The 17949-nt window shown below is 30.4% G+C and overlaps 1 protein-coding gene across 2 annotated transcripts; it reads left to right on the forward strand.

The window, feature by feature from the left end:
• Positions 1 to 15163: 15163 nt before the first annotated feature.
• Positions 15164 to 17734, forward strand: LOC136228660 (LOB domain-containing protein 36-like). Of its 2 annotated transcripts, none has more exons than XM_066017104.1 (3): positions 15164 to 15598; positions 15948 to 16907; positions 17431 to 17734. In XM_066017104.1, the coding sequence occupies exon 2, from the start codon at positions 15973 to 15975 to the stop codon at positions 16741 to 16743; it is 771 nt and encodes a 256-aa protein (XP_065873176.1). In that variant the 5' UTR covers positions 15164 to 15598; positions 15948 to 15972; the 3' UTR covers positions 16744 to 16907; positions 17431 to 17734. The 2 variants fall into 2 exon arrangements, with proteins under 2 accessions (XP_065873176.1, XP_065873178.1); XM_066017106.1 differs by having other exon boundaries at positions 15962 to 16907.
• Positions 17735 to 17949: the final 215 nt, after the last annotated feature.

Here is a 17949-nt window from a genome sequence, read left to right on the forward strand (position 1 = left end):
GGTTGTGAGGCCGACTCGGGACTACTTGAGGCCCTAGGCGAAATATAAAATATGGGCCCTTATATACAAGCAAAACTATAAAAATAAATAAATGTATTTAAGTATAATATCATCCTCTCTTTTGGCGGATGAATACCTTACAACTTTTACAAATACATGAAAAAGTATATATATTTACATACATGAAATTACAAATTTAATATCCATCTAAAAATTGCTCTAGCCCGTTGAGATGCAAAATCACTAATTAAACTTTTATATTCAATATAATATCCTTTAATGTCTCATTTTCAACAGACAATAAAGCTAATTCATTTAATCTTTCCTGTGACATAGTAGAACGTAAATAATTTTTAATTAACTTTAATTTTGAAAAACTTCTATCTGCAGATGCAACTGTTACATGCATTGTTAGTAAAAGTCGATAAATAATAAAAGAATTAGAGTTTATTCTTTTAATAAAAGATAGTATCTTTAAAGGAGAATCATTTTCTATTTCTAAAACTACTTTCAATACTTTTAACTCAGAAAATAAATCATAACCATCAACATCAAATTGTCCATTATGATCAAATAAATCACTTAATTCATGACATTTTTTCTCCAAATCATTGTCATTTAAAGTTTTTAATTTCTCTGAAGTAAACAAAAATCCAAACTTTTGCTCCTAATAAGAAAAATGTTCAAATCTTGTTTTCATAGAGGCTATTGCTTGATCAAGTATGTACAAAAAATAATCAACCCGAAAAGATTCCTCTCATCAAAAAATTTCTTTCTTTTAATAAAACGTTTCTCACGAAATGCCGAATGAGAATCAATTTCAATTGCAAGTTTTTTAGCTAAATCTAAAGCGGATGCATATCCATTTCCCCTATAATTTTCTAAAAAGGAAATAAGACACTTCAATTTATCAATTTGCATGTCATTAGATTGCAAAGTTTTGCTTACTGTATCATACCAAATAATCAAACTTAACAAAAACTCAAAATCTTGCATTTCATATTTTATTAAGCTTTTAGCTTCACTCTTTATTTTAGGATCATCACTAACTTTAGCTAAGTTTTCTAAAGCATCTATAATATTTGAAATCTGAAATCTTATAGCTTTGACACTTTCAACTCGACTTTCCCGCCGTGTTTGTGATAATGGTTTAACTGAAATAATAACATGAGTTTTCAAAATTTCCCATCTTTTTGTAGAAGAGGCAAATATAGTATATATTCGTTGTAAAATGCCAAAAAAAGATATAGCTTTCTCGCATGAATTAGCCATGTCACAAAGAACCAAATTCAAACCATGACAACCACAGGGTGTGTAAAATGCTCTTGGATTTCTATCCAGAATCCTTCTTTGGACTCCTTGTTTGTTTCCCTTCATATTGGATCCATTATCATATTCTTGTCCTCTTATATTACTAATATCCAGTTGATATTTATCCATTCTATTTACAAGCTCATCAAAAAGACCTTTTCCAGAAGTATCGTCCACTTTTAAAAATTCAATAAAATGTTCAACTACTCTTATTGAATTTGCATTAGTATCTACACATCTTAATACAAGAGTCATTTGTTCTTGGTGACTAATATCAGGAGTACAATCTAAAATAATAGAAAAATATTTCATTTGTTTTATCTTTTTTATTATTGTGCACCTTACCCCATTTGCCAATAATTCAATTAATTCATTTTGAATATTATGTCTTAAATAGTGAGATTGGATTTCTTTGTGTTGAATCCTTCGTAAATGTTCTTGCATTACAGGATCAAATTCAGCTATCATCTCCATGAAACTTAAAAAGTTTCCATTATTATTTTCATAAATTTTTTCATTAGTTCCGCGAAAAGCCAAGTTATTCTTAGCTAAAGTTTTAACCACAACAATTATTCTAACTAAGACTTGCTTCCAATGTTCCTTTTCCCTGTTTATTTTTTCTTGCAAGCTTTTGTCAATCACTTTATTGTTAGACAATCTCACTTCTAACTCTAACCACCTAGTCATATTAAGAGAGTGTTTGTTTCAGCTTTTCAGATGAGCGTTTAGCGTTTCACTCCAAACTACAGGAAATATAGCATTTGGTTAGGTTTATATAACTGCAGCGTTTTGGAGCTTTTCATAAACAGTTGTTTGTAGTTAGTTGTTATTGACATAATTATCCTTCTTATTTACACAGAATATGTTTATTCTTTGACATTATTTATATTTCTACAACATAATTACCGGAAGAACAATGTTTTATTGTGTTCAATAAATTTTTTATTTTTTATATAGATTATTTTTATTAATTTGTGTAACACATTTTTTTATTTTATAATAGGATAATGTACAAAAATACCCCCCAATATTTATAGCTATGCGCAATTTTACCCTTGACGTCTAAAAATGGTACAATTATACCCTTAATTTTGGCAGCCAAAAGCAATTTTACTTATAACATTGACAAGTTTGGTCAATTTGAGAAATAATTTATCAAACTGTCTTGTTGGTCATGAATATTGTCATCTACACTTCACATGTGCACCATTTTATCATCGTTAGTAACAGATCACAAACATATGATTAGACGTGAATTTTTTTTCAAGAAAATAAAAATAACATATTGCCTTTTATACGAGCTGGACAAAAAAAAATTTCCAATATTTCATCGAATTTATAAATATTAATTTTCAATTTTGTTATTAAATCACAAAAAAATATGAAATATCTTTTTTAGAACTACTGGTATGTGCAATTGGTGTATAATAAGAAATAAAATATCTATGTTTTCTAATAATATCTGAAATCGACTCAACTTACCAATGTTAGGGGTAAATTGCTCTTAGCTGTCAGCGTTATGGGTAAAATTGCATCATTTTAGACATTAAGAGTAAAATTATTCCTAGTTGTAAACGTTATGGGCATTTTTTCACATTTTTCCTTTTATAATTTCATTGTTGGTTAATTTAAAACATGTCCATTTCAGACATTTTAAATCCGAACAGCAACATCTCAATATAATTTTACCAAACACTAGTAATTAAACAACTAATAACAAACAGTTAACAGCAACAGCTACCAGCTTACTGCAACTGCAAACAACTAACAGCAACCGCAACAGCTATTAGCTAACAGCTGAACCAAACAGACCCTAAGAATATGGCCATTACTAATCTCATGGCTCTTAAGTTTCTGACCAAGATTTTTCCAATCTCGTGTACCTTCGGTAGCTAATTGAATTTTTGAACCAAATAGCTTACAACAAAAACAGTACACTTTATCACATTTTTTTGAATATATAAGGCATCTTCTATCATATGATTCTCCATTTGATTATTTTATAATTTTATACTTGATAAGATGAAACAGTGAACAAAAATCAATCTAGATTAGAATAGTTGAGCAAAATTGTAAGTGAGTATGAAGAAGAACTTGTAGAGAACCAGATTAGAATAATTATAGTTGAGCAAAATTATAAGTGAATATAAAGAAGAACTTGTAGTAGAGAAATTTAATTGTAAAGAACTCAATTTATAAGGACTGATCTTGTCTTTTCAATTTTTTGAACGTTAGAAAACTGATACAACTGAATATGTTTTCTTTTCCAAGTCTCTGATCAAACACAAAAAGAGGAGATAATGATCTACTTACTAGAATTTAGTCAATTGAGTGGGGCCTCTTTTATCATTCCAAAATAATAAAATATGGCAATATTTTGTACTTTCCAATCTCCACATTAAATGAAACTGACAATTTTTTTTTTACTTAAAATCTTATATATGTAGCAAATTTATTCCAACTCTGTTTTTTTTACCAATTAACCAAACTAACCTATATATTACTATAATAAGATATATGGGGCCCTAATTTTTAGGGGGCCCTAGGCAATTGCCTAGGTTGCCTAGAAGCTCAGCCGGCCCTGGATTTGCGGTCCTTATTATGTAAGTTATGTACCCTACAAGAATGAAAAAATGGTCAGGTCTTAAAAAGTATTTGATCAATGGAATTCAAAGGTCATAAAAATATGGAGATTTGGAAGGTTTCAAATGCCTAGTAAATCCCATCTGTTTAGTGTTTGCATGAGATGTGGGTCACTAATCCATCTAGCTAATAGAACAGAGTAACTGGTTTTCCCCCTTAAGAAGACCGGGGGACTTCTTCGGGGACCTCCACTCCCTAAAGTTGTGGGCAGATGACCCATTTTCATTGACGCCAATGGCCCTAATTTGTGAGGCCACCGATCACACTTTTTAGAGCCAGACGGCCCCAATTTCTATGTGATTGCATCTTTGTCATGCATCTATATATAATTGGCGTACGACTCAACATGTTTATCATGCGGCTATATATAACTGACATAGGATAAACATATTTAGGGTCATAGCCAAACTTGGACATGTTTGGCCCTTTAAGGGTTTTATTTGGGGTTTTTGACATTTTCGTGAATGTTGGGGCTACTCAAGCCTAGTTAGTTTAGGATCACTTGCTTTAGTAATTTTTTTCCTTAAAATGCATTTGAGTGACGTATCATGGAGTTCTTAGTCTTAATCACTCTCTAGAGTGACATAAGACAATTAAGAACTAATGTAAGTCATCATCCAATGCAAAGTCTCTTGTTAAAATGTATTTGAGTGATAAATTTGGAGTTCTTAGCCGTAAGTGACTCCTTAGAATGACGCAAGACAGTGAGAAAATGACATAAGGCAATCCCAATAAAGTATTTTGTTATGATGTGTTTAGACTGACTAATATGGTGTCATTAGTCGCAAATCGCTCTTTCTATTGGCATACAACAACGAGGGTGTGACATATCACTCTTCACTAAATTTTTAGTTTGTTTTCATTTATTGTTTTTTATGTAACTAAAAGATAAGGTCTATACACTCATTCATTTAAAACATTCATGTTATAGATGTTTTATGCACTAACCATGTGTTTCTTATATCTCCATCGTGAAATATGTACCACATTTACCCCATTTAAAGGTTGCAAGAATTTACACTTTCAATATTTATCTATCCTTTCATGTGAGTCATACGAGCATCCTCACTAATGAAAAGAACTAAAATGAATGATATGGATAAAGGTGTTTTAAAAAGAGAAGAGGTTAGAGTTAATAAGTTTTATCCATAAACTTGGAATCTCTATTTTAATAGTTAACTCACTCAGCTAATTTTTCAATTAATTGGGTGGCAGCTCTGTCAAACTATATTCTTATACAAAATCTAATAAGGCGATAAAGTCTAATTTTGGGCATTAATAAAGGCGAGATTTTATTAAAACAACACGTCAAAACGAGTCCAACACCCGTGTTTGTTTGTCCATGTTTTGATCTACCAACGGATCACCCTTTCATCCCTAAATAAACCACCCTTTTCGCACACACCCCTCCAAGACTCGAGATGTCCAAGTTTCACTATCATCTTGGAACAAACATCGTACATTAATTTCTTTTAGTCATACGACTCTCTCTTCATAGGGAAGAATAGTCGTACAGTTAAACAAAATAGCGGCATAAATTTTAAAACTGATATGATGAAAAAAGAAACAAAAGAACATTTTGAGATGAGAAATGGTTAACAAAATGCTAATATGCTCAAAATAAGAATAAATACTAATAAAATGTCACAAATGATGAAGAGTAAATAAAATGCAGTGAAAACCCGATAACAATTCTTACAAATTTACCCTTATTGCGTACCAATGGTCCTTTCGAAACTTATATGTCCAAACAAAGTGACTTGGGATGGAAAGAAAAGTGAGAAATCTTCTAAAATGAGGTAAAAGACACGAGAGATGGTCTTTTGGTTACTAAATCTAAGTTCTAAAGACCTAGAAAGCTATCGGGATGGTTTTTGAAATGTTGAAGAAGATGAATAATAGATAGAAAAACCCTTCTCCCTAAAATCCAATATGCTAATTTTCTTACAAAATGATGAAATTCTTTAATCATGATAACAATGTCTTTTTTAGAGAACTGAGCATGTGATAAATAGCTGCTTTCTGGTTTGAAATTTGATGAAACGTACGACGATCATAAATATTGATATGAAATTTGTTAATGATAGTCATGGAGTACATTTGGAAAAAGTTCTAACATGTACGTCATTTTGACGTTACATAGGAGTAGTAGGCTAGAGATGTAAGTCATTCCCTTAGCCGTACGACATTATTTTTTAGTTGATATTATTCGTTTATCTATGATAGTTGTATAACAATTAAAGAAGTGTCGTAAGGGAAAAAATGGTAGGTTTTCAATGTCACATCCGTGTCTAAATTTCTAGAATTTATATTTTGATATTAGTAGATATTATATATTATTGGATGTGTGAAGTTAATTTGGTGTTATAGGAAAAGTTTGGAGTCAATTTGATGGTTTTATATGTAAATTAAAAGTTTAGGGTAATTTTTAAAAGATTATAGAAAGATGAAGGATCAAATGTGATATTTTCCGAATTTGGAATATAAATCCCAAATTCCTCCGAACTTCCACCATCTTCTTTCTTTTTCTTTTCTGATTCTTTTGTTTTGATTTGCCTCTTCATCGTTCTTCTGCCGTCTCTCCATTGTTTCTTTGATTTACGGAGATTCGACCGTCCGAATCACTTGAAATTGAAAACATAGCATCCTTGTGTATAGATCTAAGTCCTAACCGAAAAGTTTTTGAGTTTTGGCAGTGTTTGGAGGGAAACGTCTTAGACAGAATTTAGACGAGAATTGAACGAGCGTATTTTCTTCAATTAGTAGCCAAGGTAAGTAACTATCAACTATATTTTGAGTTTGATGTATATAAATATATATATAATCAAACAATTTTCAGAAATTGGTATTTTAAGATTATGCAGGAATTTTGTAAAATTGAGATTTTTCACGATTTTGCTTTTTATTGTGAAATTATGGTTCAAATGAAGCTATTGACTATACTTCTATGTGAATTTCAGATTTTACTTGATTATGTTGATTTAAGGCTTGATTTGGTTGATTTATATATATACATATATGTTTTTGGTTTCAATATATATATATATATATATTGAACAAAATGAATTTGATGATTTCTTACGAATTGTTTTTGGATTGAGAAATCTATTACGGTTATTGTTGTTATTATTTTAGATTGAAGTCCAAATATGATTTTTATGATATAAACGGGCTAATTGAAGCCAAATGATTTATGGTTATGAAATAGTTGGAATTTGATTGTGAAAGGAATTTGAGCACGTTATGATTTTATGATTTTATATCCATCGAGAGTTATCCGGATCGGTGGTTTTATATTTGAAGACCATGTTCAGTGAGGGACATGGCCTGTGTACACAGTCTGAAGACCTATTGGGTATGGCAGCGAAGTGTTGGGTAAGACCATATGGGATAGGCAATGTTAAGAGACGTCTCGATTATATATGTGGTTATGGATTGATACTTAAGGGGAGAAACTTGAAGATGGATACAATGTTTTAAGTTCTTTTGGATTATGTTTTGGGTTATGATTGATTTTGATATAAGGTTTTACGTTTGATTAAATACGAGTTGGTTTGATAAAACACTTACTTGATTACAATATTTTATAAGGTTTTGAACTCAAGAATTGATACAAGATTATATATTTTTATGGTTTTGGTTTACTACTTTGATTATATATGAACTTAAGTTTTGAATATATTTTATAAGGTTTTGATTAAATCCCTTTATCAATGTATATGTGTAGCTATGTTAAGTAAAGTTGGTTTTTGTAGCTGATAGTTTCTTATTGAGATTTTTGTCTCACGTTTTTAAATGTTTTAATGTTTTTAGGTGAGAAAGTACAGGATAGAGAGAAGGTTACCGACCGATTAGGCAAGGATCGGAAGTTGTTGCTTATTGTTAGAATTATGGTTAGAACTTTGGTATTGCGATTGTAATATAATGATATTTGGATAAATTGGAGACTTCTAAGTATTGATTATGATCTTTCTATTTCACGCCCGATGCCGATTGAGGTCGTTTAGGGTCGGGTGTGACAGTTTGGTATCAGAGCTCTAGGTTAAATTCTTCGGACCTAAGGTTGATAGTAATTGAGGAATATCGATATTTGATGATAGCTAAGAAATAATCAATAGTAAATGAAGAATATGGATACTTGATGACAACTAAGAAATAATTGATAGGAATTGAGGAATATGAATATTTGGTGATAGCTAAGAAATAATTTGGAATTTTTCGAGGATTGAGTAACTAGCTAATGAGGTGTAAAAATGAGATTTGATGGTTAGCAATATTTAGGTGTATGAAAAATAATCAATTATTTGATATTTGGTGATATAGGTTATGAGTAAGTCATAATTTTGAGCTAGAGATATAGAGAATTGTCTATATAGGTGCTGCTGGAAAATCAGATTCGTACCTGGATCCTGTGATGCATTTTTAGACCAGATATAGGCCGAATCTGTCATAGAGTCCTAAATGAAAGTTCTTTATTATTATCTTACGTTTTCAGGGGTTTTTGAATCGCCTTAATCGGACTCCGTATGAAAAAGTTTTGCTGAAAACGGCATATGTTGGTCATTTTAGCGTTAAACCAGAATTTGGTTTCTGTTTTGATTTTTCTCTTTATTTGAGAGACATTGCTACTGGTTTACATGATAAGTTGGTCTTCTTAGGATATAGGAAATTGAGGAAATGATAAAGTGATAAATTGAAGATAATAGATATGAGTTTGAGAAAGATAAAATATGGAGGTTTCATTTAATGAGTATGGAAGTTGATTAATCATTGGGAGATTATAACATGAATTTAGTGTATTATAGAATCTTAAGTTGAATAAATGATATCTGAATTCAAAGTGCATATCTATTGTTGAATTTTATTGGGTTGAGGTTTAGAATTATTGAGAGTTATATAGATAATGTTTAGAGAGATACTGATGTTAGTGATTATGGTTTAAGTTTATATAAGGATCAAATTGAGTGTTTATAGATCAAATAAGAAAATCGAATGATATTATAGATTTATTGACTTTTATGGGTGTAAAGATATTATTTGGAGTTTGGAGGGAAAAAACATTGATTATCGTACTTTAGGTACTCTATATTTCTTGATTATATAGTTTGGAGAAACGATTAAAGTTTATTTGGTTGGATTGATGGTATATAGAGTGATGATTATAAAAAAAATAGCAGGTTGCCTTAATTGATTTTAAAGAGTTAACTGAAGAATTATAAGAGTGATATTGATATTAAAATTTTATGGAAATTAGTCTTATTGATAGGAAATTGTATCATCATAATGAGGTTTATATTGGTGATTTTGATGTTGAGGTTTATGAAATGACTCTTATAAGAGTGATGATGATGTTGATGCTAATGATTGAAGATTATAATATAAATAGTTATTGGAGTGAAAAATTATAGATTTAAGTATTATTATGATGAAATATGATTATAGGTGTATGATGTTTATTGATTGGAATTATTTGAAGTTTAAGACAAATATAAGATCGTACATATTAGCGGTTCAAAAGTGATATTTTTGAAGTCTGTAGAACTTGGAGATAGGTGAAATATATTTGATATATATGCAATTGATGGAATCAATTGTGATTTCAATTTATTAAAAGGAGATTTGGTGTATGTTAGGAAGATATGAATGATATTTGAAGTTGGATTATGGCGATGGAATTAACTATATTGAAGTTTAGAGTTACTAAGAGTTATACTTAAATGAGTGTTACAAAGATGTCGATATTGATAAATAATGAAGTTAATGGAAGGAAACATTAGAATTTGTGGTCTTATGATGATTATGAGGAATCTTGATAATTTGAAATAATTTTGTGATTTTGGAGATTATTTGAGGAATAAAATTTAGATTAGAGAATGTGAATTTCGAGGACGAAATTTCTTAAGGTGAGGAGAATTGTCACGTCCGTGTCTAAATTTCTAGAATTTATATTTTGATATTAGTAGATATTATATATTATTGGATGTGTGAAGTTAATTTGGTGTTATAGGAAAAGTTTGGAGTTAATTTGATGATTTTATATGTAAATTAAAAGTTTAGGATAATTTTTAAAAGATTATAGAAAGATGAAGGATCAAATGTGATATTTGCCGAATTTGGAATATAAATCCCAAATTCCTCGGAACTTCCACCATCTTCTTTCTTTTTCTTTTCTGATTCTTTTGTTTTGATTTGCCTCTTCATCGCTCTTCGGCCGTTTCTCCATTGTTTCTTTGATTTACGGAGATTCGACCGTCCGAATCACTTGAAATTGAAAACATAGCATCTTTGTGTATAGATCTAAGTCCTAACCGAAAAGTTTTTGAGTTTTGGCAGTGTTTGGAGGGAAACGTCTTACACAGAATTTAAACGAAAATTGAACGAGTGTATTTTCTTCAATTAGTAGCCAAGGTAAGTAACTATCAACTATATTTTGAGTTTGATGTATATAAATATATATATAATCAAACAATTTTCAGAAATTTGTATTTTAAGATTATGCAGGAATTTTGTAAAATTGAGATTTTTCACGATTTTGCTTTTTATTGTGAAATTGTGGTTCAAATGAAGCTATTGACTATACTTCTATGTGAATTTCAGATTTTACTTGATTATGTTGATTTAAGGCTTGATTTGGTTGATTTATATATATACATATATGTTTTTGGTTTCAATATATATATATATATATATATATATATATATATATATATATATATATTGAACAAAATGAATTTGATGATTTCTTACGAATTGTTTTTGGATTGAGAAATCTATTACGGTTATTGTTGTTATTATTTTGGATTGAAGTCCAAATATGATTTTTATGATATAAAATGGCTAATTGAAGCCAAATGATTTATGGTTATGAAATAGTTGGAATTTGATTGTGAAAGGAATTTGAGCACGTTATGATTTTATGATTTTATATCCATCGAGAGTTATCCGGATCGGTGGTTTTATATTTGAAGACCATGTTCAGTGAGGGACATGGCCTGTGTACACAGTCTGAAGACATATTGGGTATGGCAGTGAAGTGTTGGGTAAGACCATATGAGATAGGCAATGTTAAGAGACGTCTCGATTATATATGTGGTTATGGATTGATACTTAAGGGGAGAAACTCGAGAATGGATACAATGTTTTAAGTTCTTTTGGATTATGTTTTCGGTTATGATTGATTTTGATATAAGGTTTTACGTTTGATTAAATACGAGTTGGTTTGATAAAACACTTACTTGATTGCAATATTTTATAAGGTTTTGAAAAAAAGAATGGATACAAGATTATATATTTTCATGGTTTTGATTTACTACTTTGACTATATATGAACTTAAGTTTTGAGTATATTTTATAAGGTTTTGATTAAATCCCTTTATCAATGTATATGTGTAGCTATGTTAAGTAAAGTTGGTTTTTGTAGCTGATAGTTTCTTATTGAGATTTTTGTCTCACGTTTTTAAATGTTTTAATGTTTTTAGGTGAGAAAGTACATGATAGAGAGAAGGTTACCGACCGATTAGGCAAGGATCGGAAGTTGTTGCTTATTGTTAGAATTATGGTTAAAACTTTGGTATTGCGATTGTAATATAATGATATTTGGATAAATTGGAGACTTCTAAGTATTGATTATGATCTTTCTATTTCACGCCCGATGTCGATTGAGGTCGTTCAGGGTCGGGTGTGACATTCAAGTTTTGGAATTAGTTTAGACAATTCGCATCTCATTAAACCTTATTTTAACTTATCTCATGAGGTCTAAAAACTAGTGCTTACACTTAGTGGAATAAAAGATTCGAGCCTTGCCGAATCTAGGCAGGTTCAGTATTGGCTCGTTAATATCTCGAGTAGAGCCTTGTTGAACCGAGCTTTGATGAGTTTTGATCGAATTTGACCGAGTTTTGACTGTGTCGAGCTTTAACCAAATTCATCATACATGCGTAGAATAAGTAGTGTAGAAACAAAAAAGTCTTATAACATACTCTATACGAGTTGAAAATATCTATGAAGAAAAACAATCATATGTTACCGAGATTCAAGAATAGTAAATGATACTTGTAGACGGAAACATATGTTAAAGTTTTCAAACAATAAAATATATATTACAGTTTGTAATCCTTATCAAAACCTAATTTTCTAGCAAAGACTCAAAGGTCTAACCTTTTTTGTGTTATGTTTTGAAGTGTTAAATCTTATATGAGTTGTGAATTGTATGAAAACTGATAATAACTAATGAAAGAAAAAATTAAAATAATGAAATATTCATTATATATATAATATAATAAAATATATATCATAATTAAAAAATAATCGAACATGTTTGTGAGCTTTCAAACCAAATATAAGGAAGTTTGAGCTCATCTCGTTAGTGCTTGAGCCAATCTCGAACTTGATTCGAGATCGAACCATGCTTTGATCGAGCTTTCATCAATCCGAGTTCGAATAGTTTGTGAACTACCATGAATCGTTTATGCTTTACTTATAATAACCCATTTGATTGTAAAGACTTTTTTTAATCTAGGTTAGGGATCACTATCTAGGATTCTCGTGAAGATTTCTTTGATGATGTTTAGATTGAACATTCTTCTTAGTGAAGTTTTCTTTTTATTATTATTTTCTTTTAAAGAGTAAAAACTATAGAAAGAAATGTAAGAAAACTATAGATGCATATGCATTATAATCATCATCAAGGCCTCTTTTTCATCCAAGAATTAAATTGACTACTTTTTTAAAGTTTAAATAGTCAAACGGTGGTGGGTTTAACAATTTCAGATCTTGCCTAATTATAAAAAATCACTACATACATCAAGCTATTTAGGTTATAATAATAAATGATTTATATATTTTAATTGGCACAAATGGAGTACCAAATATTACTTTATTTTCAACTGTGTACGTACTACATTTAAAAATAATAATAATAATAGGGTTAAGGTCCAAAAATACCCCTAACGTTTTGGGTTAGGAGCAATTTTACCCCTAACATCTAAAATGGTGCAATTTTACCCCTAACGTTTGTAACCAAGAGCAATTTTACCCCTAACGTTGATAATTTGGGTCAATTTCAGAAATTATTATAAAACACATCCATTTTTGTTCTTATTTCGCACCAATTGCATATCAATCGTTATATAAAAAAAGATTTTATGTTTTTTGTAATTTAATAATAGAATTGGAGATTAATATTTATAAATTCGGTGATTTTTTTGATTTTTTTTATCTAATTCGTACAAAAGACATTATATTTTTTATATTTTTTTCACTTCTCAACATATGTTTTTGATTTGTTACTGATAAAATGACATGCGTGTGAAGTGTTGATGACAAGATTAATGGCTGAGAAGACAGTTTGATGAATTATTTATCAAATTGACCCAATTTATCAACGTTAAGGGTAAAATTGCTCTTGGTTACAAACGTTAGGGATAAAGTGGCACCATTTTAGACGTTAGGGGTAAAATTGCTCCTAACCCAAAACGTTAGGGATATTTTTGCACCTTAATCCATAATAATAAATATGGTTATAAATAATTTAGGGGTAATATAAGTATTTCCTTGTAGTAGGGTCAAAGAAAATTCATGCCTATAGAGAAACTTAAGAGTTTATATATTGATATTATTTTATATATGAGAATTAAATCGAATCCAAATAAAAATGTCATAAGAATTAATGTGTAGAATTATTAACGAAGTTTTCTACTCCGTAAGTGATTTGTTGTTAGAGAACAGAAATTTCCAAAAATGTTTTAGCGTAGGACAAAGAGAAAGAGTTTTTTTTTATTCATGAAGTTAGAACAAGATAGAAATAATGCCCTCCAAATTTCACGGAGAATCTCCAAAATTACTATTATTATTATAGTATATTCTTTAAATATAAATATTAAATTTAATAAAAAAAATCTGATTATAATTCATTGAAAATATAAATATAAATATAAATATATTAAAATTATTATAGTTACTATTTTAATTATTTGAAATAATTTAATTTTTAATTCATTTTTAAAATAAATAATCTATGGAGGTTTCCATCTCTATGTGGATTCTGTGAGATGAGAATGAAGAGAGTTTTTCGTCATTCATATATGATGCGGTGACATAAATGTTTTAAAATATCTTGAGATGAAGATAAGAAAATCATTCTCTATTTTCATCTCACCTCATTTACATTTACAATTCTACGTTGTAGACAAAAAGATTTAGTAAATTTAGAAATAGAGCGTAAAAATATTCCTAAGATTAGCTATTAAAATCAATTTTAATCCTAGCACCGTAATTTGTACAATTAGATTCTTAACATTTGCATATTAGATCAATTTTACTCCAAAGTATAGTTACACTTCACGCAATTACAAATCTCATCATCTTCTACTCATATGTTATGTTATCACTTTTCAATAACAAATTAAAAGCACATATATACACGTATTTTTTTTTTTAATTTGTATGTTCACATGTCTTTAATATGATCCAGAACACATGAGATAACTTTTATTTTAACTTTACTTTTTTCATATGAATACGTTCTTTGATCTGTTAACGATGAGTTATAACATGATGGAGAAGTGCAGTGGAAATAATGAGTATATCACTCCGTTTTATAATTAGTGAAGATTGGTTCAAATTGCAAATCTTAAGAGGCAAAGTTAACTCAACTTGCAAATGATATGAATATAAAGAGATAAAATTATTCTTCGATGCCAGCTCAATATCGAAGATAATTTTATACCTTATCCTACCAATTTATATGAAAGTTTTGAAGCACTATTATTGGTCCGTTAACATTTATCTCTTAACTTATTTAAAATGTTGATTATTGTTCCGTGACAAATACTAGACTAATATGTTTTGCGTATATAATTTTTTCCATGCTATTTTGCATCTCCAATCCTTTTCTTTTGGAGACAATGATTCAAGCTATCTTTGTCTTCATATCTTTTATTTTTGTCCTCCAATATATTATTTGGTAATTTTTGCCCTTACTCTATCAAAATGAGTGAAATCTCAACCAACATGAATAATTACTTAAAAGTCTGTTAAAATTTTAGCTTACGTAACAGAAACTCGATTCATAAAAATTTAACGGAGACGATCTGGTACGAGGCAAAGAAGAACATTTTAGATAGTTAGGTGGCAATAATGTTAGAAGCGTTAATAAAAAGGACCACATGAAGAATTAAAATAGGTGAAAACACACACGCAGCACAATAGCATATGCCAAATAGTAGTAATGAAGCAGCAGCAGCTCTGAATGAACAGCACATCAGAATACTATCCCCCACCCTTCTTATTCCTCCTTTTTGTCTCTCTCCTTCTTTCTCTTTCTGTCTGCCATTTTTATTTGCGCTGTTTACTCCTTCTCCTGCAATTCTACTGTGTTTTTACGCCTTCTTCTCTTTAGCCATTCTCACCTTTTTTTGTTTCTTATGGATAATTAAACAGCCCTTTCTTCTCTCGCTATTTCATTGCGCAGATCGAGGGATTTATTTCTCTGATTTCAAAATTAAGGAAATTGGATCTCGGAATATCCTTTTCACCTTTTACTTTCTCTTGATTTTCCGCTAAGTTAGAATCATTTTCATGATTACGATGCCAATCTGTGTGCACGCACACGATTAATCATAACAGCTGCTCTAATCTAACTCCTGTAAGTAATTTCATCAATGTATAGATCTCTTTCTTATTGATTATTGATTATTTGCTTTTTGATCTCTTGCTTGCTTTTACTGCAACCGCTTTTTTTATTTGATTGTGAGTATGATTTACATCTTTGTTTTCAACAACTTTTTTTTTTGTTTGTTTTGATTATTAGTAATACGGAAAGAAGATGAGCTTTTTTCTTTTTCGTAATCCGCCATGCATCTTTCTGAGTGATTCCTCTTTTCGATGTTTTCTTCTGTGCGTTAATAATATTATTAATCTATCTGCAGCATCGAGATTCTTAATATATTTATTCATGAAAAAGGAATGATCTCTTTCTTCTGATTTTGATCTAGGTTTTTATTTTCAGAGACCGAAATAATGTCAACGCCGAACTCGCCATGTGCGGCCTGCAAATTTCTCCGGAGAAAATGCACACAGGAATGCGTTTTTGCACCGTACTTCCCACCGGACCAGCCGCAGAAATTCGCTAATGTTCACAAGGTGTTTGGTGCAAGTAACGTATCTAAACTTCTCAACGAACTCAACACCGCACAGCGCGAAGATGCAGTCAATTCACTTGCTTATGAAGCCGAAGCTCGTCTCCGAGACCCGGTTTATGGCTGTGTTGGTTTAATTTCAATCCTTCAACACAGGCTTAAGGAACTCCAAACGGATCTCTTCTCCGCGAAGAAACAATTGGCTCAGTATATTGGTGCTCAAGCAATGCTTCCTGCTCAGTTGCAAACCCCAGCCTATTTGGCCCAACAGCATCTTATGGGTAACCCATCTTCTTCCTCTTTGATGTTACAACATAACGACGCTTTGCCTTTGATTGGTAACTCAGAACTCGGCGGGGGACAGTTTCTGATTGGGGATTCCGATCAGCAGCGGAGGTTTCAGGCCCAACAGCAGCAGCAGCAACAACAAGTAGTTTTTCAAGCCCAAAGAATGGCAGTAGAACAACAAGAGATGATGATTAGAGCTTATGAGCAGAAGCAAGATCAGATGTTTAATAGAAATTTTCAAGTTACTGTGGCTTCAATGTCACCTAATTCTTTAGGTTTAGGAAGCTTTGATTCCTCTAATTACAATGTTCAACCTCAGCAAATAGATCAGATTAATCAAGTTCATCAAGAGCAACAGCTTTAGGCAGATTCATCTACAGCCACAGCCTCAGAGTCTGCAAATATCTCAAATTGACAGTGTGGAAGTGATGAGGCAGGACCTGTAGTAGGCTCATCTTGTTGATGCTATTATTCGCAACTTTTTCTACACTAATACTAATCCCTCAAGCAGCTTTATATTCTATCTAGGTACGTATATTACTGTAGAAACATAGCATTTATGACTACTTTATATGATGATGGTTTTGTTTTTTCACAAATTGGTAATGATCTGTCTGTTGGTAACATATAATTGAATGAATCCAAAAATTACTCTTCATTGCAATTATTGTCTTTCACTACTAGGCATAACCATGTCTCCTTTATTATCAAAATATGCCTAGCTATAGCACCTAAACCCCAACTTCCTAAGCAGATATTCCTAATTTCAGTTATAATTTGATGATTTTCTTTGATCATTAATTTGAAAATGACTCATATGGCTAGGGCTTAACCCATCTGACCTGATCTGATGTAGAGAAAAGGAATAGACTTGTTTTAGTTATTTCCCATATAGAATGTAAAGTTATGATGAAATCATCCCTAAAGAAAACATGATTAATATTAGCTTAGAATACCTATTTTGTTCACCTAGTTGAATTTTATGATGAAAGTGTAAGCATGTCCTGTAGACTTTATAATTATTTTCTTTTTGTTTTCCCCATTTGTGCAGGTCATAAATGTCAGACAGTAATGAACATACATACGTAGAGAGAGGCTTAACAACTGAGATGTAAAGTCAAGTCAGCATTATTTTATTTAAGGTAAGGGGGTTTTTGAAGAAGAAGACTTTTGTTTTGAAATTGTAGGGGATGTATCTCCATTGATATTCGAGTACAGCTTTTTGTTTTCCTTTTTTTTTTTCTTTCAAACTAGAGATGGATCATGGATGGATTGTTAGCTTTTCTTCAATAATCAAATACTTTTATGGTTATGACCAGTTTGGTATTGGTGCGACCAACCTGGTGTAAGGGGAAATGTTCTCCGGAAGGTTTTTGTGGAAAAAAAGTTGTGTTTAATAAATTTAAGAAATAAAAAAATTATAAAGCTATATATTATGTTATATTAAAAAGTAGTTATTTTTGTCAAAAATAAAATAAAAAATAATATCTAATTCTTTTCCAGTTTTTAAGTAAAATAGTTTCTGAAAACAGTTTTTCAATTTTTCTATTTTTAACTGGAAAATCTAATT

This window comes from Euphorbia lathyris, chromosome 5 (genome assembly GCF_963576675.1).
Source record: "Euphorbia lathyris chromosome 5, ddEupLath1.1, whole genome shotgun sequence".
NCBI classification, from domain to species: domain Eukaryota; kingdom Viridiplantae; phylum Streptophyta; class Magnoliopsida; order Malpighiales; family Euphorbiaceae; genus Euphorbia; species Euphorbia lathyris.